The sequence below is a fragment of the Protopterus annectens genome, chromosome 5.part1 (genome assembly GCF_019279795.1).
Source record: "Protopterus annectens isolate FY-2018-M chromosome 5.part1, PAN1.0, whole genome shotgun sequence".
Taxonomy (NCBI): domain Eukaryota; kingdom Metazoa; phylum Chordata; order Ceratodontiformes; family Protopteridae; genus Protopterus; species Protopterus annectens.
Genome location: NC_056736.1, coordinates 536,320,289 through 536,344,074, shown reverse-complemented (window position 1 = coordinate 536,344,074; position 23,786 = coordinate 536,320,289). Strand labels below are relative to the sequence as shown.

Sequence of the window (23,786 nt, the reverse complement as noted above, 5' to 3'; positions counted from 1 at the left end):
ATTTACATATAAGAGGGAAACTAACATCAGGTTAATGTTAGAATCTGGAAAGGACAAGACCATCAGTAGTACCAGAATATGTTGCAATAAAAAGGGCACTTATGCATGTAGTAATTGCAAACAATGTAGATTTATTAGTAATTCTTCCTTCATCACTCTGAGTCACTCAAAAGAAACTTTGTGGGCAAAAAACTATTATAATTCTAACAGTGATTATGTTGTCTATATTGCTACCTGCACGTCATGTGAGGGTTATTACATTAGCAAGACTATAAGGAGTTTAAAACGCAGGATATACGAACACAACTTGGCAATCAAAAAGAAGGACAGAACAAATTCATTAGCTAGGCATAGACTCTTATGTCATGAATTTAAAAAGTTTGAATTTTTTGTATTAGAGAAAGTTGACAAGGTTTTGTTCATTGGTGACTTAAATAACATACTTGAATGTAAAGAAGCATTTTGGCAATTATTCTTGGATGCAGACAAAGCACCTGGACTAAATGAAGCTATAAATTTAAAATGTTTTTTAACAAACAGATGATTATCTTAAAGTTCAATTTGTTTAATAAGCTTTTTAAACAATATTAATATTATATATTTTTAATACTACAAGCATATATATAAATGTGTTTTTTTAATTTAATTGTTAATTATATGATGTCATTTCCTGCTAGTAATAGTTTGTCATATAAAAGGAGAGGGTAGGGTTCATTGTATATGTTTCTGAAGAAGTTCACAGGATTAAAAGTGAATGAAAGCACTAAATTTATTGTCCAAGTGTGGCCTTTTGGATTGTGTCACAGGACTGGTTGTTTTCTAGTTTTTAGTTGCAGTTTTTGAGTTTTGAAATTCAAATGTGTGTGAGTATTTAATGACTTCAGTCCTCAGTGATTTACCAGAAAAATACAAATTTTATGAAGAACATACCAAACATATGAGGTGAAAATCTGGACAGTTGAGAGATTTGAATGGGAATAACTAACAAGGGTGAAGTCATCTGCATACTGAATAAGAGAGGATGGCCCAAAAGCAGTATGTAAACAGGTTCATAGGTTCAAAAGTAAGTACTAGGCTAGCTGCCCTTACGTTCCAATTTAAGCCTATCCAATTTCTATTTTTGTACTTGAAACAACCTATACCATTTGGTTATAGATTGACCTTACCCATCCTATGATCGATAATTATATACTAGCTCTAATGAGGATAAAAGGAACATGCCATAGAAAACTGACAGTACTCATGCATGCTATAAAGCATTTAAGAGCTGTCTCTGTCCATTAGTAGTACAGGAGGACAGTCCTGGGATAAATGTTCTGTTTCACATCCATAGGTCTAAGTTGCACTTGAAAATGGACAGGGATGAACTTTGTTTTATGTGAATGTGGAATCTGTTCCACTGCAGCGGTATCCTACATTAAATATACCTGTCCCTCCAAAACATTCTGTTGATGTTACAGAAGAGGTTTAGATCCCTGGACTGAGTATTTCTGATGGTATTTGATTTGCTGATGTGCAGTAAATCCATCAGTAATGGGTCAGAGGATGCCTTGTATGGCAAACACAGGTCACCTGTTAACAGTCTAGGATACCGAGTATAGTGTCGTATACAACATAAAACCATAAAAAAATAAATAAATAAATTCATAAATAAATAAATAATTTTTTAATGGTTTATCTGAGCTGGTTTTATTTGATATTTTGAGTTACCATTCTGCCTGCAGGAGCACCACGTTGGTGTGTTGTATACGATTTTATTTGTTCCTTCTTTGGTGCTTCATCTCCTAGTTTCTGCTGTTTTTACTACTGATCTACCAAGTATAGTGGCAGGACTTTGCATTGGTAAATGTAGGATATATTCTTTAGGCCTTGTATCCTTTTAGTACGGTATCACTGTGTGCATTCCAGTTATTGCATGTGCTGGGACAGATACATGCCAAAGGGGCATTATTTTCAATGACTGCTCTAATGAGAACAGTGTAAAGGGGAACAACGACATCCCTAGATCTAGACACAATCTCTTTGTTTATAAACTGTGCAATATAGAAGGACTTTTTTACAACAGTAGACACACGTTGGTCCAAAGTTAGGTCATTTTGCACGTAGGTTCCCAAATCTTGAACAAATCTTGAACAACTGCATCAACTCTTAGGGCCCTACTGAGAATGCAATATTTCCCTGGAGTAAAAGACTTCACAAAGAATACATTAATGCATTTTTTGGCATTTAGTTTCAGTCTGATTTTGGCACCATTTATTTTTTGGAGACAAACCTTCCTGCAGGATGGCTAAGTCACACCGGGATTCAAGGACTTCTCCTTGCTTGCAGTCATCTTCAAACATAGTCAGCCAAAGCCCTTTAGTATTAGCTTTGACTTCAAATGAAGACCTGTTTGGCTGATCTTTCCTCAGACATTACATCGAACAATCGAAAGACTAAGTTACCTGTTGATAACATTTGGGGTAAAGCGTCTTAGTGAGCAGGGACTTGTGAAAAGCATTTAGGATCGCACTCCATTTTCCTTCCACTTACTTATATGAAAGTGGAGTCCACTGTCATTGCAACCAAACTAAAATATAGGAATAGGTTAAGTTTGACACCTACATTAAGGGTGTCTTTAACAAACCATTCACCAAATATTGACAGCGTTTCTAATGCAATGCAAGAACATTCCTCTCATTGAGCCTGTGGAAGTCTGAAACCTGAAACATTTATTTTATGTTAGGGTTCAACCAAACACCCTAATAATGGGCGATTTCACCTACCCCACCATTAACTGTGAAAATTAGTCATGTACCAACTCCTTCGCTCAACGCTTTCTGGAATTCATAAATTCCAATGCCCTGGATCAACTTATCCACATATCCACACCCCCACTAGGGGCAACAATATCCTAGACCTAGCCATTACCAACATGAGTGACCGGTGTTCCACACCTGAAGTCAACTCCTCATTGGTCAGATCTGACCATAAGCTAATCACCCTAGATATCCACATCCTGACCCCACCCACCATTAAGGAAACCATGGTAAAATAATTCTCCAAAGCCAACTTCATACTTCTTAAGACAGAAGTGGCAAACGTCATGACACCCATGCAGATGGACAATACAGTTATGACTGCTGAATCCTACACAAATGCATCCTATAAGCAGTTACATGAGTACTATTCCCAAACAGAACCAAGACACTATCCTCCAAAAAAAGGAAGCCAATCTGGTGGTCCCCTGCCATAAACAAACTCTACAACAGAAGAAAGAAACTGTTGCAAAAGAGAGTAAAATCCCACGAGTGGAGGAGGTCCCTGGCAAGCTTCAGTAAGAAGCTGAGATCCCTTATAAGATCCTCCAAAGCTACCTATGAAAACAAAATCACCACTGATTCTAAGGGCAACCACAAAGCATTCTATAGCTATGTCAAGAATCTCAATGGCAACACCCAGGTCTTCTTTGAGTTACAGCACAATGGCATGAAAATTACAGAACCAACTGATATTGCCAACATCCTGGCAGATAGGTTCAGTGTTAACTTTACCCCCCTCTCATGCCCTAAAGGGCCCATCTCTATACAGGAAGAATGCAGAGTCCCTGTAATCACATCTATGCAGGTAAAAGCTGCACTCTCTAAAACCAAAAACACAGCATCCATGGGACCGGACAACATCCCAGAATGCGTTTTATACTGGCTCCCCCCTAAGCACCATGTTCAATCATAGTCTCACGTCAGGCTTTGTGCCCACTGAATGGTGCACAGCAACAGTTATCCCACTCCACAAAGGGGGAGCCACCACTGATCCTGGGAATTATCACCCTATTAGCCTGATGAGCCTGGTCTGCAAGGCCATGGAACATATCATCATGGAACTCATAAACAAAGACAATGGTAACCTCCAAACTCTGGACCCCACCCAGTTTGGGTTTCTAAAGGGCAGATCATGCCTTCTGAACCTGATCAACTTCTTTGAGGCAGTCACCAAAGCCGTAGATGAGGGTAAGGTGGTTCACACAGCCTATCTTGAACTCACTAAGGCTTTCAACACCATCCCCCGTTCTGGAATTATAGCTAAACTCACTAAACTAGGTATAAATCCCTATGTCACAAAATGGGTTGCCAACTGGCTCATTGACAGAACCCACACTCTAAAAGTTGCAGACTCCAAATTTGACTTCAAACCAGTGACAAGTGGAGTAACACAGGGTTCAGTCCTGGGACCTCTCCTGTTTGGTATCTACTTCTCTGAAGTACAGGCTAACACAGAAGGCCTCTGGCTAATGAAGTTCACAGATAACTGCAAACTAGGAGCCATAGTCAAGTCCCCAGATGATGTGGACATCCTACAGAAGGGCCTCACTGAGACAGATGCCTGGTGTCAGAGGCATGGCCTCAAGCTCAATGCCAAAAATTGCATTGTCATCTCCTTTGGTAAAAACTCTGTACCCATGAACTACCACATAAACGGCTTGGGACCCAGGTAGACAGTAGTCTCTCCTTTGATAATCACATCGCCACAATAGTCAGAAAATCCTTCTATGTGGCACACCTCATCACAAAACGGTTCTCATTCAAGAAAAAAGAGGTCATTGTTCCCCTCTTCTCTGCACTTATTAGACCAATTAGAGTACAATGCCCCTTTTGGAATGTACCTCACAGGACATCTGCAGCAGCTGGAAAGGCCACAGAAGTACCTCACAAAGAGGATTACTGGCCGCAAACAGATGCCCTACACTGACTGTCTCAAAAAACTCCAGCTTTACAGTGTAGCATATCATCTACTCTAAGGAGATCTCTGCCTAACATATAAACCTATGTTAAACCCAGAGCTGTTGGACATGCTACACCTAAAGAAATCCCAATACCTCTGAGCTACATGCTCTAGGGACCTAAACCTTGTCACCACAATAAACAGGACACGCTGGAGGGATAGATTCCTGTCCCAGAGATTTCCTATACTCTGGAACAAGCTACCCATCTATGTTAAGCAAGGTTCCCTATTGGCACTCTTCAAGAAAATTCTTGATGAGCAAATGGGAAATAGGAAATGCACCCTGGGGATCACTTCTGTGGCTCTGCTCAAAAGTATCACAAGAAATTAACTTTCTTGGGTGGCATAAGCCAGAGAACTTTGTTGGCTAGGCTTACTTAGGCCCTTGGGCCGGTAGCCTAGTACCTACCTATGAACCTATGGGCCGATAGCCTAGTACCTACCTATGAACCTATGAACCGATGTGTAAATGTTTTCATAGTTTGTTGAAAATGTTCATAGAGATTACATGAAAAGGAATAACATTGAGTGGGATTCTTTAGTCCAAAAAAAAATGGAAAAAACACTGTTTAAGCTGTTTCCAGTTTTTTTAAGTGCCTATATGAAAGAATTTGTTAGAATTTCTAACAGGGTATATCGAATGATGGAAACCAATGCTGTCAGGTAGTGGGCCAGACTGGAAGATTATTTTTGGGGTGGTACCATGCATCCAGTCCAGGGCTGAAAAAGAAAGTGAGGTTTTGTTAAAGTGAGTCAAGGACTTATTAAGTTGTATAACGTCGTACAGGTTCATTGAATGAGTACTAGTTGAACTGTTAATGGTTCCGCATTTAAAGTTAACAATGGTTCCTAAGACAATGTCTTCTAGTATGGTGAGGTGGTTGTGGGAGGGATGTGTATATAGATATGTAAAATTAGTTTGGTTTAGATGAAGTGCAGTTATAAATATTTTAACATTCTTAAATTTGGGAATATCATAGGGGTTTTGTGGAATGTGTAAGGGGTCCAGGTACATACAAGACAGCCCCCCCTCCTGTTTTGACTGTGTAGCCTATTCAAAGTGTGCTATAGCCCAGATGACTAATGTCAGAGTATTTAATGTTTATTTTTCTCAGGATTTGGTTATGACAAGAATGCCTTGAGCATGTTGTACCATCCGTGAGGAGAGTGAAAGAGTTTTAAGGTGTAGTTGAATTTTGGGATGAGATATCATGATATAATTAGTAGGTCCTGAGTTGTGGGTGTAAGATGCAGGACAGGTGGAAGAGCCAGAGTGTGGATGAATATCTCCAGATCTTTGAAGTTTATAAAGTATATATATATATATATATATATATATATATATATATATATATATGTGTGTTAGATATATTTATATATGTATATGTGTCGGTGTGTGTGTGTGTGTGTGTGTGTGTGTGTGTGTGTGTGTGTGTGTGTGTGTGTGTGTGTGTGTGTGTGTGTGTGTGTGTGTGTGTGTGTGTGTGTGTGTGTGTGTGTGTGTACATATATATATATATATATATATATATATATATATATATATATATATATATATATATATATATATATATATATATATGTATATATGGGTCCCCTTCAGATGAGCGAATGCTCATTTGAAAGAAACCCATATAACCGAGACGATGTGACCGAAACTTCAAATTAATGAAACCTTACAATAACGAAAAACAAAAACCCTAAACAGTTACTGACCTGCAGTCTGTTGCAGCAGTAGCTACCTGGATGGAAATATGTCCTTTTCCATATGGTAGAGCGACCAATACCCAGACCAATATCAAGGGCAACTAGCTGACTAAATTTGCAGATGATTGCAAATTAGGAGCCGTCATAGAATCCCCCAGGAAGGGCTGACACAGACAAATAACTTGTGTCAGAGTCATGGACTAAAACTAAAGCAAAAAAAAAGATCCAATAATAATATCTGTCAGGAAGTCATCAACTCCAGTAACTATCATATTGACAACACACCCCTAAGAGTCAACTCAGTAGTCAGGGACATGGGGACACACATAGAGAGTAATTTAGCCTTTGACCATCACGTGTCTATGCTGTAGTGAGGAAATCATTCTATATTTTGCAACTTATAAAGAAAGGTATGGGATTTACGTCCAAGGAGGTCATCATTCCACTGTATTCAGCATTCCTCAGACCTCTCATTAAGTACAATACCCCTTTTGGTATGTACTTAACCAGGCACATCCAACAGTTGGAATGTCCACAGAGGTTTCTTACTAAAATAATACATGGAGTAAGTAACATTTCTTATGCAGACTGCCTCAAAGTCCTGTCCCTGTATTCTGTCTCCTACAGGCGTTGAGAGGAGATCTATGCTTGGTATACAAGGCATTGTCAGACCCCACCCTGATGAACCTCCTATATATCCATAAAACAAACAGCACCAGAATCACCTGTTCAAAAGACTTAAACCTTGCCTGTGATATAAATAGGTCCTGCCTTAGAGACAAGTATATATCCGAGAGACTACCTTTTCTCTGGAACAGGCTCCCCATCCATGTGAAGCAACATTTCTCCCTAACCTAATTCAAGTGTAACTTGGACAGTTAGATGAGAAACAGGAAATTCATAACTAGTTTGGCACCTTTGTCTCTAATGGACACAGGCAGCCTGTAAATGGTTCATCTCCCAGGCCCTGCTTGTAAATGTTTCATCTCCAAAACCCTTGCTTACAATTATCAAGGGTAACAGACCCTGTCAGAGATTTGTGATGCATAGCTAAGGTTAAATAGGCCCTTGCAGTTGTTAGCCTAATACACACCTATGAACAAAAAATAATTTTCTGATTATGCCCAAATTTCATAAAAAATGTGTTTTTTGATATTCATTTCCAGAAGTTTCCAATAAAATATCCATTAAATTGGTAGTTCTTTTAGTATAGTGGCATAAAGCCCTGATTACTACTCTGGATACCCAAGTTCAAATCAGGACTCACATATCTGCTGCAGTTGGCGGGGGGATGATTATGAGGTTATGTCAGTTCAGAGAGTGCAGATGATATGTTGGTGGGGTATAGTTGATCTGGCTTTGGTGGAGACTACAGCAGAGTGTGGTTACCATACTGAGTCAATTGGTAGCACTCTTTAATTGAATGTGGGGTCACTCCCAGAGTTCATGCCTCAATGCACAAGCCCAGCCTACTAAGTGACAATGCCACATTTGGGTATAGATCCTAACCCATACATAGCTTGCCGCTGCAGGCAACAATAGTAATTCTTCAGCCAGTTACCCTCCAGTGGTCAAACACTTTGCCAGCAGTAGGGGCTGGTAACCCAAAATCAGGGGGTTACATTGTGTTCTCTGAAGTGGTGTATTGATTGAGGAGAAAGAGGCACACTGCCACATTAGATCAACCGATCCTGTGGCGACCTTGATTTGCAAAAAAATAAAGTATTCCTGTAATTACACATTAAAACTGTTAATGACATTAAGGCCATTGCTGACAAATTTTTCTTTATCATTCTGAATGTTTACAAAGTTTCATTGAATGAAGATCTTGGCCTTAAATTCAACCAGTTTATATATTTATGAAATATTCCTAAACTTTTCCAGGACCTTCTTGTAAACCTATCTGCCCTTATGAAAAAATGAAATTTTAGATATCATAAAATGATTGGAGTTGTACAAAGCCCCAGGTCATGACAGCTATATGTCTGACTTCTGAAACTTGTTTACAAATAAACTAATCTTGATGCTGGTATATCTTTCTTTCTTATACTCATTTCCATGGAATTTCTACAAACCAAGCACTGGCTCCTTAAATGTGAATAATTATAGGCCAGTAGTGTTATTCACTATCTATATATATATATATATATATATATATATATATATATATATATAGATAGATAGATAGATAGATATTGTTATGGACCAACAAAGATATATGTTTACTTGACTCATGATGGTAATGTGAGAGTCATGAAGGCAGATAAAAGTGTGAGAGTCATGAAAGCTGATAAAGGTACGGGTATAGTTGTTATGGACCAACAAAGATATGTTAACAAGATCAAAGATGAACTTATTAACAATGATTTTTAAGAGAAGGTGTCTCTTGATATTGTGCACTTTAGTTGTGAATGTATTGATAAAAAGTTAAAGTCTTTACTGGATGATTCATGTATTACAGAAGAAGAATTTGAGTTTATGTCATCCCCAAACCCTTGCTTAGCCAAACTTTTTGCCATCCCTAAAGTTCACGAGAATGAGAGGGATCCTCCATTTACATTAATTCTTTCTAATAGACTTTCAAAAACAGAGAATATATCACATTATATTGATTTTGTCTTAAATCCTTTGGTACAGGCCACTCCCCACTACATTAGGGATTTGTGGGACTTTTTAAATATGTTGTTTGATATTGATGTGGATTTCTCTAAATGCATTTTAGTCATGTTAGATGTAGTTCCTTTGTATACAAGGCATTCCCCACACTGATGGGTTAAATTATGTTACACATTTTTTGTTTAAGTATGTTAAATTTCCCAAAAGGAGGATTCAGACTTTACATACTCTCATGTCTTTGGTTTTGAAAAATAATTTTTTCCATTTTCAAGATAGTATTTACAGACAGGTGAGAGGTGTTGCTATGGGGTCAAAGATGGTCACGGGTTTTGCGAATCTCATTTTGAGTGAGTGGGAGGTTGATACACTTGTGCATTTGCCGGTGTTTTACTCTTCAAAGTTTTATAAGAGATACATAGATGATATTTTTTTGTGTGGGAGGGTGGTGTTAGTCAGCTAGAAGTTTTCAGAAAGCATTGGGTTTTTAAAATTTGTCATTGCAGACCAAGGCCACAAAGTCTCCTTTTTGGACACCAACATTTGTATTGATAGACATAAGAATTGTTTTAAGTCTACTGTACACAGAAAGGATACCTTTCATAATAATTACCTGGACTTTAATAGTTCTCACCCCTTTTTCATGAAGAGGAATGTGCTTAGGGGACAATTTATTAGAATCTCCAGATTAACTAGTGAGGATGTAGATTTTGAAGTTGAATCTGATTTTTGTCATACCTTTTCTTACAAAAGAATTACCTAGCTTCTCTCAGTATTAGATTGGACAGACATGTTAAATTTAGACCTATTTTGAAATATGGTTTCTCTCCAGTCTCTAGGTGTCCTGATCACACTACACACTCTCCACATGCATTAACTTTCTTGTTACCTATTTGTAGGGATATGAAAGCCCTTAGAAGTATCTTAAGAGACAATTGGAGGATTTTGGTCAGTGACCCTAATGTTAGGTTTTCTTTAGGTAACAAACCTTCATTTTCTTTTAGAAGGACTAGAACGTTAAAGTCTAATTTCGAAAATAAAGATCTTCCTTTTTTGTTGTCACCTTCTTTAGTTAATGCTAAACCAGCAGGTATGCATAAATGTGAAAAATGCATCTGTTGCCAGTACATTTTTAATGATAAATACTATTCCTTTTCCCATTGTAATGTAAACGTGCATTTCCCCAGTTATTTTGACTGCAACTCCAACATGGTTGTTTACTGTGCTGCTCCTATTTCTAGGTTGGTAAGACTGTCTGCAAACTGAGTGGCAGAATTAAAGAGCATTGTTTTGCCATCAGGAATAAGGATATTTCAAATGCTCTTGGTAAACACAGTCCTGTGTGCCCTCATTTCTCCTTGTTTAGGTTCTTCATTTTAGATCAAGTTAAAGATTTCTTTGGGGACGCTGATTGCAAGCTTCAGGTTCAGGAGCTGAAGTGGCAGCTGAGATTGAATGCAGAATTTTATCCTGGTCTCAATGAATCATTGAATCTTAAATGTGCCTTGAAATGGTTTAGATAATGTATGCATTTTTTGTATTCCTTTTGAAGGGTAGACCCTTTGTTCAGGTAGTTTTTCACTGAACTATGGTTATGTTTTTACAAGCCCTGTATTTACTGACGTTTTATGGTTGTTTATATGAATATATTTGTTTGCCCTTTAGATCACAATTTTCTATCTACATATTCACTACATTTCTTTTATGCTTCAAGTAACTACACTTTATAGAAGTGTCATGCTTGTTGCTTGTGGGTTATAACAGTCACTGTACTTATAATTATGCATCACTAATCCGTTTATTGTTGTTGTGATTGGTTATTTTACTAAGTGTAATATTTATGATTCCACTCTATGGTATTTTAATCTGGTCCCTTGTAATTTGACTCATTCTGAAGAAGTTCCGATACAATAAAGAGGAACGAAAGATTAACACACCACAGTAGAAAAGTTTTGGTCCTTTTTTATTTTTTTTTTAGTCATAGAAGTATTATATGCATATATATATATATATATATATATATATATGTAAAATATATGTGTGTGTGTGTGTGTGTGTGTGTGTGTGTGTGTGTGTGTGTGTGTGTGTGTGTGTGTGTGTGTGTGTGTGTGTGTGTGTGTGTGTGTGTGTGTGTGTGTGTGTGTGTGTGTGTGTGTGTGCGCATGTGTGTGTGTTTGTGTTACCAGCATCAGCTTACTGAAAAGCAATGTATTGAAAGTCATAATATTTGATATATACTACTTAAATGTTAAAATGTTGAAATCAAACTACTTACCCCTACATATGTACTTATGGACTTGCCCTCCTCCCACAACCACAGGATCCATGTTAGCACTCATTTCTGAGTTTTTATAACAGAGGAGTAATATTGTTTTTGCATGTCTGTGTACTGGCACAATGTATGTATGTACGTAGTACCCATGTGTGGCATATGTATACTATTAGTATTTTAAGTTCATCACTATAACGTTTTAAAATTTTGACATTTCAAAATTTTGTATTCAGCATTATGACTTTTTATTATACTACTATTCAATACACATCCTCTAATTCCAGTCGTTGATAGACTTCCCAAAATCCACAGGGCACCGGACAATCCACCAATACATCCAATAGTGGCTGGAAGAATATGGGTCACTGAGACTATATCCTTGTTTCTGAATCAACAATTGAAGCAAGTATTAACTCAGGCACTAGCAGTCATTAATGATACGAGAGATGTTTTGGCATGCATTGTATGATTTTACTAGTACAATGGATGGAGTTACTGAATACACCATGGCCACTTTGGATGTAAATAGTTTCTTTACTTTTATTCCCAATAAGCATGGAATTAAGTCTGTCAAAGAGTTTCTCATTTCCAACAATTCCTTTGATGTGGATCAAATAAAATTGATTGTCATCTTCTTGGAGCTGGTTCTTGAAAATAATGCCTTTACCTTTGAGCAGGATATTTATTGGCAGAGATGGGGGTTAGCCATGGGTACACCATCTGCAAACACCTATGCCAACATGGTACTGGCAAACTGGGAAGCTACGTTTGTTCTCAATAATAATCCTTTCCCAACACGCTTAAAGTTTTATAAAATATTCTTTGATGACATCTATCTTTTATGGGATGGTACTAATGTGCAACTACAGGCATTTGTCATCTACCTCGAAACAAGGGCTGAATTTCTTAGGTTTTCCCCTGAAGCATTCTAATAGCATCATTGATTTTCTTGATGTGAAAATTTCTATAGATGAGAGGGGCAACATCTCCACCAACATCTCTAATAAGGACTGCTAGAAATATAATCTATTACATTGTAATAGTATGCATCCTCCATACACTTTTTCCAGTGTGATCAAGAATCACTTTTCTCGAGTCTCTAGACTCCATATGGATGAGACTCAGTATAATGCAGCGATCAATATTACAGTTGATTGGTTCAAGAACAGGGGATATATGACAGATGAAGTTGACGTGGAGAAGAACTATACAAAGTCATTAAGGAATACCAGTGGAAGGCCATTCTTCGTGCATAGACAACAATCAATGCGATCTATTGAAGATTCTCGGCAAGAATGATCTAATATATGTATTTTCACTTATGCTAATGATATATACCACGTTTGTAACATCCTTAGATCTAATTTGAAAATTCTTAGATCTGACCCAAAGCTTTTGGACATTGTGGGGGACAAACCGCTTTTTATTTTCAAGAAGAATCGTACTCTGAAACAACTTTTATGTCATAGAAGCAGTTCTAGATTGATAAAGATGAATTGAAATAAAGGATCCTTTCCTCGCTCTACATGCACCTTGTGTCCTCATATTTATACACTGAATTAATTTATCCATCCTGTGACTAGCAAGCAATACTTCTGCCATGATTGTGTGGATTGTCGAACTCGACACTTGATCTATATTACCATATGTATGTTTTGTGAGTCATTCTATGTTGACAAGACCAACAGGCAGTTTAAAGAACAGATTTCTAAATTTCTAAGCATACCAGTGATATTAGACTACAAGATGCAAGGAACCCATTGTTCAAACATATATCTTTGAAGCCTGGACATATTTTTAAGTTCATGGCAATTCAAATTATTCCAGAAGGTATACGGCATGGGGATATATTTCTGAGGATGGAACAAGTGAAGATGAGATGGATAATAGAATTGAGAGCTGATAGGATACCAGCCCTTAATACAGCGGTACCACTAAAACCTGTCTTAAAGGGCCATAGAATATGTTGAAAATATACATCAGACAAAAATTACCAGTTTTTCAATTTGGTTTATCACTTGCTGTTTCAGCCTAACTGGATCTACTATATGCTATATTTTGGATTGTTCTCTTTTACATCTGTTACTTTATGTGGACTTATCTTATGAGGTTATTATTATTTACATACTTGCACTTTTATTTTTAATTTTTTGTTCTACTTTCACTTTTGGCTTATGTTACAGGTTTAATTCATGTATATACCTGGCTTCATATGCCAGATGTTGTCCTCATTCCTAGCATCACTTAATTATTTATATTGAATACTTTACATTCTATTAGGATGGTTTTTATTTAAGCATAAATAATTGATGAGCACACACATGGTTGTGTACATTATTAAGTATATTCTGATATTTATAGTTCTTTTCAATAAGTTTATTATTATCTTGTGTTTGGGCATTTTACATTAGTTTATGATAGATGGCACTACCCATGTTTGAAGGGTTGCTACTGTAAAATTTTACTAATAGTGACCATGGAACGGTTTATGAAGATCTACTGGAGTTGGAGTTAAAACCTTATGTTTGTTATGGTTTGTGATGCCTTTGTTTGTTTCCATTTTTATTTTATTCTATTTTGGGATTTGCAATGCTGATGGTTATATTGTTAGGTAAATTACATTATGATCTTTGCTTAGATTGAAGCTTTGTGCCATATTCTAAATGTATATCATAGATCAGTTGTCTGAACTGTGATTGGCCTGATCTCTTGTATGAGACTGTAGAGTGGCTGTTATTTCACCTATAGGAATGTATGGCTAAAGGACACTATTCATGGTTTCTTATGGCTTTTTATATGATTTTATTCAGTTTTATTCCATTATGGTTTTGTAATTGATTAAGTTTTATATAACTTTCAATGCTTTTTATTTTTTTAATGTGTACAGTATTTGATGGTTTGAGCGGAATGTGCTTTTTTTTCATTTATTGAGGGCACACTTTTTGGAGATGTCTAGGCTGCTTTATATATGATTGGCCTAAATTTTCATCCAAGAGCACCCATAGGATCCTGTTTGACCAATAGGGAAGTAAAGCTATTGGATAGACCCATTTACTTTCCACATGTCTAATAGTCATAAGCCTGCTTGTTTGTTTTTATTTAGAGTTGAATATGCATTTTTTCTATTTTAATTCTATTGATGAGATCTGAGGCTTAGTGTACTATGATGGGCATTGCCACCCCACATTGTGAAGAGGAAGCACTTGGCAATTAATTATTTGCGGTTCCAGTTTGGCACAATTTTTTACAAGATTGCCCTTTGGTTATTTCCTTCAAACAGGGAGTAGCGCCATCTGTTTTGACATTTGTATTACCTACAGTTTTTTCATTTACCTTCCTATTTCCACATACATCATCCTCTCTCAGTTTCTAATTGTTAGAGATTTGCAGTTTTGATTGGGATGCCATTTTATCATCGAGACATAGCACAGTGTGCTCAGTAATATGCACTAGCTATGATTGGTACTAGCTCTCTTATTCGGAAGTTTATTGGTTATATGTTACCTGATAAAAGACCAATGTCATCCACTTAGGTTTTCTATTTTAATTGATTGTTTATTTTGTCCTTGCTATACGATTTTTGAGAACAGTTAGTTTTACGTTCTTTAGTTTTTATATACATTTTTTTAAGAGGAGTGTTGGTTATTGGCTTACTCTAAAAGGGATGACAAATAAGCAATTAATGAAAGGCATGCTTTTGCTACTCCAGTCCTATTGTGTACTGTCACTTGATGTTTTTTAATACATGATGGTGGTCATTTTGCTGAGGGCTATATTTTTTACATCTTTATACTTTTATGTGGAATTTATTTTAATGACATCATCTCCATATGTAAGGCACTATGGTTTAGAGTATTATCATCATGGTTAGTGTCTATGAGATGGATCTCATCACTTGATATGAATTGAGTAGAGTGTTGATTTTCCATATGCCATTGGTTGATTAAGTACCAATGGTTGTTGATCATCCATACAGTGCTCTGTATGTTTTAAATAATTTAGTTCTCTAACTTAGGGATGATTTGTTAAAATACATGTATTCTGAGATTTAATTGGATGTATTAGTACCTATTTTTATTGGTCACTGTGCAATTTTACTGCCTGCTATTAGTTGTTGGTTTAGATAAATTGTGGCTGCTGTTTGTTATATGTAGATCTGATGAAGGACTATTGAAGTCCGAAAGCACTCATCTTTTATTTTGTTTTATTTATTATTTTTATTGCTGCTATCTACACCTGACTTGTGTATGCATGGAGTTTTTCATTAGTTCTTCAATTTCTAACTATTCTTCCGGGGAGTCATCCTTTAGTGATCCGCAAGTTTTGCTTGCTATATATGTGTATGTGTATATATATATATATATATCTATGGCACAAGATCAAAGTTTCAAAAAGTTGAACATCACATGGTTGAGACCATATGATCAACTTTTCGAAACAGCAAAAGCACTAATCAACAAAAATCTACGTTTTTGCTGAGGGGGCAAACTCCCCTGCACCCCCACACCCCCTGTTTATTATATATACCAACTCTGAGAATGCACTACAGTGAGTAAAAGGGTAAAATCCCTTATCCCCACTGTACGATGATCTCCATACGAAAGCTTTAACATTTTGGAAAGTCAATCACATGGTCTCAATCATATGAAGTTCGAATTTCTGGGATTTCTGCATTTGGTCTAAATTCATTTGGTCTGATTTTAACATTTATTCATTTTGAATAAAGGCAGTTGTAATTTTGGATTGTGAGCATTGCACTGATGCTTATTTCATAAAGTAATGTATTTTTTGTCCATGTATATTTAATTTTCTGATATTAGTATGAATGAATGCTGGATTGGACTCACTTACATAGTTATAGGTATACTGAAACGTGGATGTTATTTGCAAAAGTGCACATATTGGCTTATGGGGGTCATGGATGTTTGCTGTTTTCTGCACTGTTGAGCAATCTTGGAATTGGAATATATAATTAGCAGGGGGTGTGTGGGTGGAGGGGGTTTGACTCCTGCAAAAATACTATATTCTTTTTTTTCAATGTTCTTATGATGTTTTTTTCAATATTTTATGTTTTAGATTAAAATTAGATTTAAGTGTTCACAGGTCAGGGTTAGATTAAGGATTAGGTAAGGGGATAGATTCAGTGTTGTGCAAGCTGTGTGTTTGTATGATCTGTGTCCCTTTGCCTGTATAGTGGTACTGTTATAAAAAGGATTTTTAGTAACTTAATATGTAGGGTTAGGGTTAGCACACATGAGCAAGGTGGGGCAGGGTGGGGGTAATTACTAAAAACCCTTTCCCTAACAGTATCACTACCAAAATGACACTTGATCTCAGTTTTGTAGCTGGAGTTTAGTGATATAAGCTTTTTTAGTGGGAGACAAATATTCAGGGGTTTTTGTTTCACTCGTATGACTTGTTCAGGGATTTCTTATTCTCTCTTTTTGTTGCTATCGTTTGCCTTTCTCTGTTTTGAGTTTTCTACCTTTCATGATATCATGATATAATTTTATATAGACAGATAGATACTACATGCATAACTCACACACGCACATACATATTATATTTTATATATATATATATATATATATATATATATATATATATATATATATATATATATGACAACTTATTGAATAGTAGGACACAGAAAGTAAGAATACTAAATATAAAATCAGGATTGTCAAAAGAGAGGGAGAGAGAGTTTCTTCATGTCAGATGTAAAAACATCTGCAACACTGAGCTATGTTAGAGAAGAAAAAACAAACATTGCAGAAAAATATTGTCAAGGTGTATTAAAGCATATGAATAAGAATTAGATAAACCCATCTGAAAGGGCAAACCTAGTTCAAGTCCTAATAGACTTGAAAATGTTTGGGCGCAAATTCAATTTGACTGTCTTGTTTAACAATCATGATGTACAAAATCTAGATTTAAAACATTCCAGCATATGTAACCAATCCTCCATCCCTTAAGTGTGTTTGAAAAAATGTGAGTTAGATCTAAGAGCTTGTTTGAATGAGAAAACCCCTTTTGTAGGTTCTAATATTACAAGGGAGGCATTAGCTTTGTTTGACTTCACATTAGGATAATGAAACTGGACAAGGGGTGATGGGTTGTACTTATGGACAATATTGTTTATGTTGACAAGATGTACAGCATTTTGTTTGAAGACACTTACAGACAAGTTTCATGAAATGAGCTAAATATTGCGTATGCCAAAATATATGCAGCACTGTATGACAGATTACTATTCAAGAATACAATTTTTTGTATTTCCCCAAGGTAGCCATGATATCTGGGGCAAGAAAAATTCATAAAGATAAGGAAAATCCACCAGCGCATCCTATTGTGGATACAAGATGTTCCATCACTTCCCCTTTGGCAATCCCTTGGATTTTTATTGTAAAGACATAGTACAAAATGTTTAGTATGTGTGCAAAGGCTCTTAGGAGTTTATGAGCAAGTGCAACAATTGTGAGTTCAATGAAGGCCTTGTGTTTTTAACCATTGATGTGAAAGATTTGTTTGCTGTGATTCCCCACACCATCAGGGTCTAGTGGTTTACAGAATTTCTTTGCAACTATAGTGCCTTACCCCAAGATAGGACCAACCTGCTGGTTCGACTTTTAAAATTGGTGCTACAGAATAATTACACCTATTTTGAAAATCACTTTTTTCTTCAGGAGAAATGGGTGGCCATGGGATCCATGTGTGGTTCCCTATATGCTGATGCAGTTATGATAGAATGGGAAAATAATTTTATCCTGAACAGTATGTATAAGGAATCATTGTGCCTCTATACGAGGTGCCTGGATGATATCTTTATTGCATGGAAGGATAACATTAATAATATTCCGCTGTTCCTAGAATATTTAAACACCACTGCATTTCTGAAGTTTACTCATGACATAGGTGTTGATGAAATTTCTTTCCTGGATGTAAAATTGGAAAAGGATTATAACAGCTGGAAAATTATTTCCAAAATTTATAAGACACCAACTTACTCTAATTCTTTTTTCCACTATTCCATCTCACATCCTGTAACACAGAAAAAAAGCTGTAGTAAAAGGCAATTTGTTAGAGCAGCACATATGGTTTCATTTTTTTTCTGGCTTTCTGGATTAGTGTAACAACTTAAAAAAAATGTTTTTTTAAAGGGATATCCAGAAAGTTTTATTGACTGCTTTATGAATGAAGTGGTGGTGAAAAGAAGCAACAACTGTTTCACCCCTATTCTTAATAGGGAAGCTTTTAGGACACAATAGGACATTATCACTGGTGATTTACACCACCCCTTGAACATGGGTGAGAAACCACACTACAAGATTAATTTTATCACTACTTATTCTGTAAACTGCAACTACATCAAGTGGGTCTTGAATAAAAACTGGAGTACTTTTAATGAAAATAAAGATGTCAAGGAAAAAATTGGCAACACCCCCTTAGTTATTTAGAGAAATGGACTTAGTTTTAAGAACATTTTATTAACAACAGTCCTGCCAATGATACACCACATAAACCAATACAACATTACTCCAAAAAGAGACTTCACTCCGTCAAAAAAGGAACAGGAACCAATAATCCAAGAATAATATCCAAGCTTTTTATTGGCAAAGTCCTAGCATCTCAGTGTAAAACAACCTTTACAGAATCTAAAAAAACATTCATCGTACTTCCTTTAAATACTTTAGTACAAAAAGTGACTTCAAATTTATCTAATTAATCAATTAAAATCACTTAAGATATCAATTAATGTTTAAAGTAAACATTTCCAACACAATTCATTATTAAGCCCAAAAGGGACTAAAGTATTATATTTTAAAATGCAAATTGCCTCTTTATATTCAAGTTTGTCCTTCAATAATTGTTCATCTTCATGTTTTAAATGTATTTGTTCCAAAACAGTACCATGAAGTAATGAAAAATCACTATTATGTGCTTTTCTAAAATGAGCTGAAATAATTTTATCTTGTTTTTTAATATCTCTTATGTGTTCCATAAATCTAGCCCTAAACAATCTTTTGGTCTCCCCGATATAAAAAAGGTTGCAGGGACATTTCAGGGCATAAATCACTCCCTTACTTGTGCATGAAAATGTGCCCTTTGGTGTATATTTTATACCATTCATATAATCAAAAGAAGCTACTACCTGTTTGCAGACTAAGAAATTTCCACAGGAACTGGTACCAACTAAACTAAATGAGTTCTGTATATTCATTTCTGGAAATACAAACTTTCCATGGACCAGTCTATCTTGCAAACTTCTACCTTTCTTAAAAGACATAGAAAGGTACTCAGGTAGTATTGCCTGTAAAACTTTATCCTTTTTCAAAAACTCCCAGTAATACTTGATCGTACTATTTATTTCATTACTACCAATGTTATATAAAGGTACAAAATACAATTTATTTTGTTGCAACAAAACTTCACCCTGATCTAATAATTTACCTGCAGTGAAATTTTATTTTGTATTTATACAACTTTCACTTCTCCTTTTATTGTTATCTTTATATATTACCCTTCTCTGAGCTTCTTTTACAGTTTCAGGATTGTACCCTCTCCTCAAAAACATCTCAGCTGTTTTTTTTAATTTCTTCACTCAAGGTTTGATCATTATTACAGAGTCTAGATAGATGTAAAAATTCACCATATGGTAAAGAGGAAATTAAATGTAAAGGATGGCAGCTTGAAGCATGTAAAAATTGACTGCCATCTTCAAACTTCCTATGCACTCTAGTGAGTACAGATCCATCTTTTCTACCTTCTGATATCAAATCTAAAGAAGTTACCATTTCACCCTCTTGTAAACCATGAAATGAGAGACCAAACGGGTTTTCTTCCAAGAGAGAAATAAATTGTAGAACTTGTGTCCCCCCCACATAAAAAAATCAGATCATCTATGTATCTATAATACAGCTTGAAATATTTTTTCATAAATCCTGTTTATAAAGAAAACTTTCCTCAAACATTGCCATAAACAGATTGGCATACATGGGGGCAAAAGGCGGCCCCATTGCTGTTTCTTGTTTCTGTCTATAAATCTGATTGTTATAAGTAAAAAAGTTATTTTTCAGGCAGAATTCTACTAACTCCACAATAAAATTAGTTAGAGGACTGTCCCCCAACTTAAATAATATAGTTCTCAAACCATCCTCATGTCTTATAGATGTGTATAGACTCTTAACATCTAAAACCAACCAATACATTTCATCATTCCATCTTATCAAAGAAATTTTGTCTAAAAAATCAAAAGTATCTTTTATATAAGTTGGTATTTTTTGAACAAAGGGTAGTAATATTTCATGTAATAAAATGCCTATATTACATAGAAAATATTTACAGGCTGAGACAATCGGCCTGCCTGGAGGATCAAATATCTTTTTATGAATTTTGGACAGGCAAAAAAATACAGCTAATTTGCTGCCTCTAGTAAACTTCTTTTCTATGTCTTTTCCAGTCAAATATCCCAGGCATACACTCTTTTCCATCAACCCTTCGAATTTCATCTTCACCTTATCAAAATCTTCTTTCTTACTTATTTTTAGTTTTAAGAACAGTTGTGAATTCACCATCAAGGAAAACAAGCAGAGACACACATGTGCTATGTTTAAATGTGGTAGTTGCACATACGGCAGAAACATTTATTGTGGTAACACATTTGTAGTAAAGGGGGAATGCTGTAAAGGCAAGGGTAGGTACAACTGTATGTCAAAAAGGGTGATTTATTTAGCCATATGTCAAGGCTGGAAGGTTTTTATGTTGGAAAGACTAAATGTATGTTAAAAGACAGAATTTAGGAACATTTATATGCAATATGGAACAAAAGCAAAACTAATGTGTTGTCTAAGCACCTTATATCTTGCCCGGAACATGAATTTAAATTTACAGTGCTTGAACAGGTAGAATTGAAGGGGGACCTTGGGGGTTGCTGCTTGAAAAGAAAGAGTTAATGTGGCAGCTTCATTTTAATGCAAGCAGCAGCCCAGGTCTGAATGAACTTTCTTCTATTTTTTGCTTAAACTTAAAGCCTATCAACGATAAATTTGTTTATGTTTAGAAGTGTATTGACACTTTCTGTAATGACTGTTACAAAATTGCTTTTATCTAGATGCTTTTTGTTTAGATGGCTCTGGGATTAGGCAGTTTTAGTTTTTTATAATGTTAGCCGAATGGTGCATTGTAACTTTAAGAAAACCACTGGTCATATGACTTTATACAGTGGATTTTAAATACTCTGTTCTTGTGTGTTTTTTATCTAAAGAATTCTTTTTATTGTTTAAAGACAAAAGCGCCTATCTGTTTATACTTTACATTAAACCCGCTGTGCTTTAAGTGGCTTACAAGCTTTCATGGATGTTTAAAAAGGGTTAGGTAAGGGGATAGATTAAGTGCTGTGCATGCTTTGTGTTGTCTGTGTTCTGTGTCCCTTTGCCTTTATAGTGCCACTGTTGCAAAAACGTTTTTTAGTAACTTAATATGTAGGGTTACGATTAGCACACATGAGCAAGGTGGGGCAGGGGTGATTTACTAAAAACCCTTTCCCTAACAGTATCACTACCAAAATGACACTTGATCTTAGTTTTATAGCTGAGGTTTAGTGATGTAAGTTATTTGCAGTGGGAGAGAAGCATTCAGGGTTTTTTGTTTGAATCGTATGATTTGTTCAGGGTTTTCTGATTCTCTCTCTTTTTTCTGTCATTTGTGTTTCTCTGTTTTGAGTTTTCTACCTTTCATGATCTCATGACAACTTATTGAATACTAGTACACAGAAAGTTTGTTTGCGTCTTTCGGCTTTTCCCAGTTAGGGATCGCCACAGCGGAACTCCGGTCCGCTAATGATTGGTAGTGGATTTTTACGTACCGGGTTACCAGCCCTGAAGCACAACCTTCAACGAAGTCACGCCCCATTCACATATGCCTCCACACAGAAGATGCTCTAGCTGAGAATCGAACAGGACAACATCTTGCTATGAGGTGACAACGCTACCGCAGCACCACCACTGCAGTTAAGAATGCTAAATATAAAATTCTGATTGTCAAAAGAGAGAGAGAGTTTCTTCATGTCAGATGTTAAAACAGCTGCAACCCTGAGCTATGTTAGAGAGGAAAAGACAAACATTGCAGAAAACTATTGTCAAAGTGTAGTAAAGCAAATAAATAAGAATTAGATAAACTAATCTCCAGCATAAAATAGAAAGTTCTCTGGGAAGTGGGTATTGAGGACTTTTTGCATCCAATAGTTTGATGTGATTCCACCAGTACTGTTATTAGTCATATTCTGTATAATGTTGCATGCTCCTGTTTAGTTAGTTTATCTTTTTCAGGTTTATAGAGAAATTATACATATATACCGTCTATTTCAGCAGGTGTTTTGGGCATTCAAAAATTACCAAAATCATGCTTTCTCCCTATTGCTTCAAAAAGTTGAGCTCATCTGTTGTGTTTAATGTTGACTGACCATGTTCTCCTTCCTTTTTATCTTATCAAACAGGTGTCTTTATAATCTGCTGGCTACCCTTCTTTGTGACACATGTAATAAATACTCACTGCAAGATATGTCACGTCCCATTGGAAGTCTACAGTGCCACCACATGGCTGGGATATATCAACAGTGCTCTAAATCCTTTAATATATACCACCTTTAATGTGGAATTCAGAAAAGCATTCATCAAAATCCTTTGCTGTTAAAAACTGCATGCATACGTAAATTTCCATACGCTTGTGAACGGACGTGTGTGTGTAGATGCAGACATATGGAAAACATTGTGCTCTTAATCTGCCACCAGTGACTGTGGAATTATAGAGATTCTGGTAATGAATGTGACCATAACACAGATCAGTGCACATATTTCTCAGATGAAGCTGTGTCTCCTTCCTCTGTAGCTATGATTTTAAAATAAATGATCCACATTATTATGCATGATTTGAACATTACCATATACCAGGAAATGCAAGATGGCAGTCTTCCAATTTTTCAATCGCATGGGTTTAAATGGCACAAATCTTTGTTTTGTTTTTGTCATCATAATAACTGACAAGTCACAAGTGAGGAAACTATCGGCTGGAAAAATGAATAAGGCAGCTAGCATTCATAACTATACAGTACATTTAACAACTGCTGATGTGGTTACATAAACTGTTACAAGATTCGGGTTAGGATATAAAATATTCAGTTACTGCACTAATTTGAATTCTATGACGTCCATTTATTTTATTATTGCTAATGTTATTAAGTCCTACCTACAATATTATGATAAACAATGTAAGAGCATACAAAGGAATCTTTAAAGTAGCACTTTTTACCAAAAGTGGCTTTTGTATGATCATGGATAATTGATTGATACCTATGTATGTGGATGCTTTTTATGAAAGATGAGAAATAAAACAACAAATATTCTTCATAAAAACAAAACTGAAATAAATGTAGACC

At 35.8% G+C, this 23,786-nt stretch overlaps 1 protein-coding gene across 1 annotated transcript in view; it reads left to right on the top strand.

The window, feature by feature from the left end:
- The window catches only part of DRD3 (dopamine receptor D3), a 1,635,526-nt gene that overhangs the window by 1,611,725 nt on the left and 15 nt on the right, over window positions 1-23,786 (top strand). Inside the window, exon 8 of the mRNA XM_044073157.1 lies at window positions 22,848-23,786. This exon is cut by the window's right edge and continues 15 nt beyond it. Coding sequence (XP_043929092.1) covers window positions 22,848-23,044 — 197 coding nt within the window. The 3' untranslated portion in view covers window positions 23,045-23,786. The remainder of the gene's footprint in view (window positions 1-22,847) is intronic.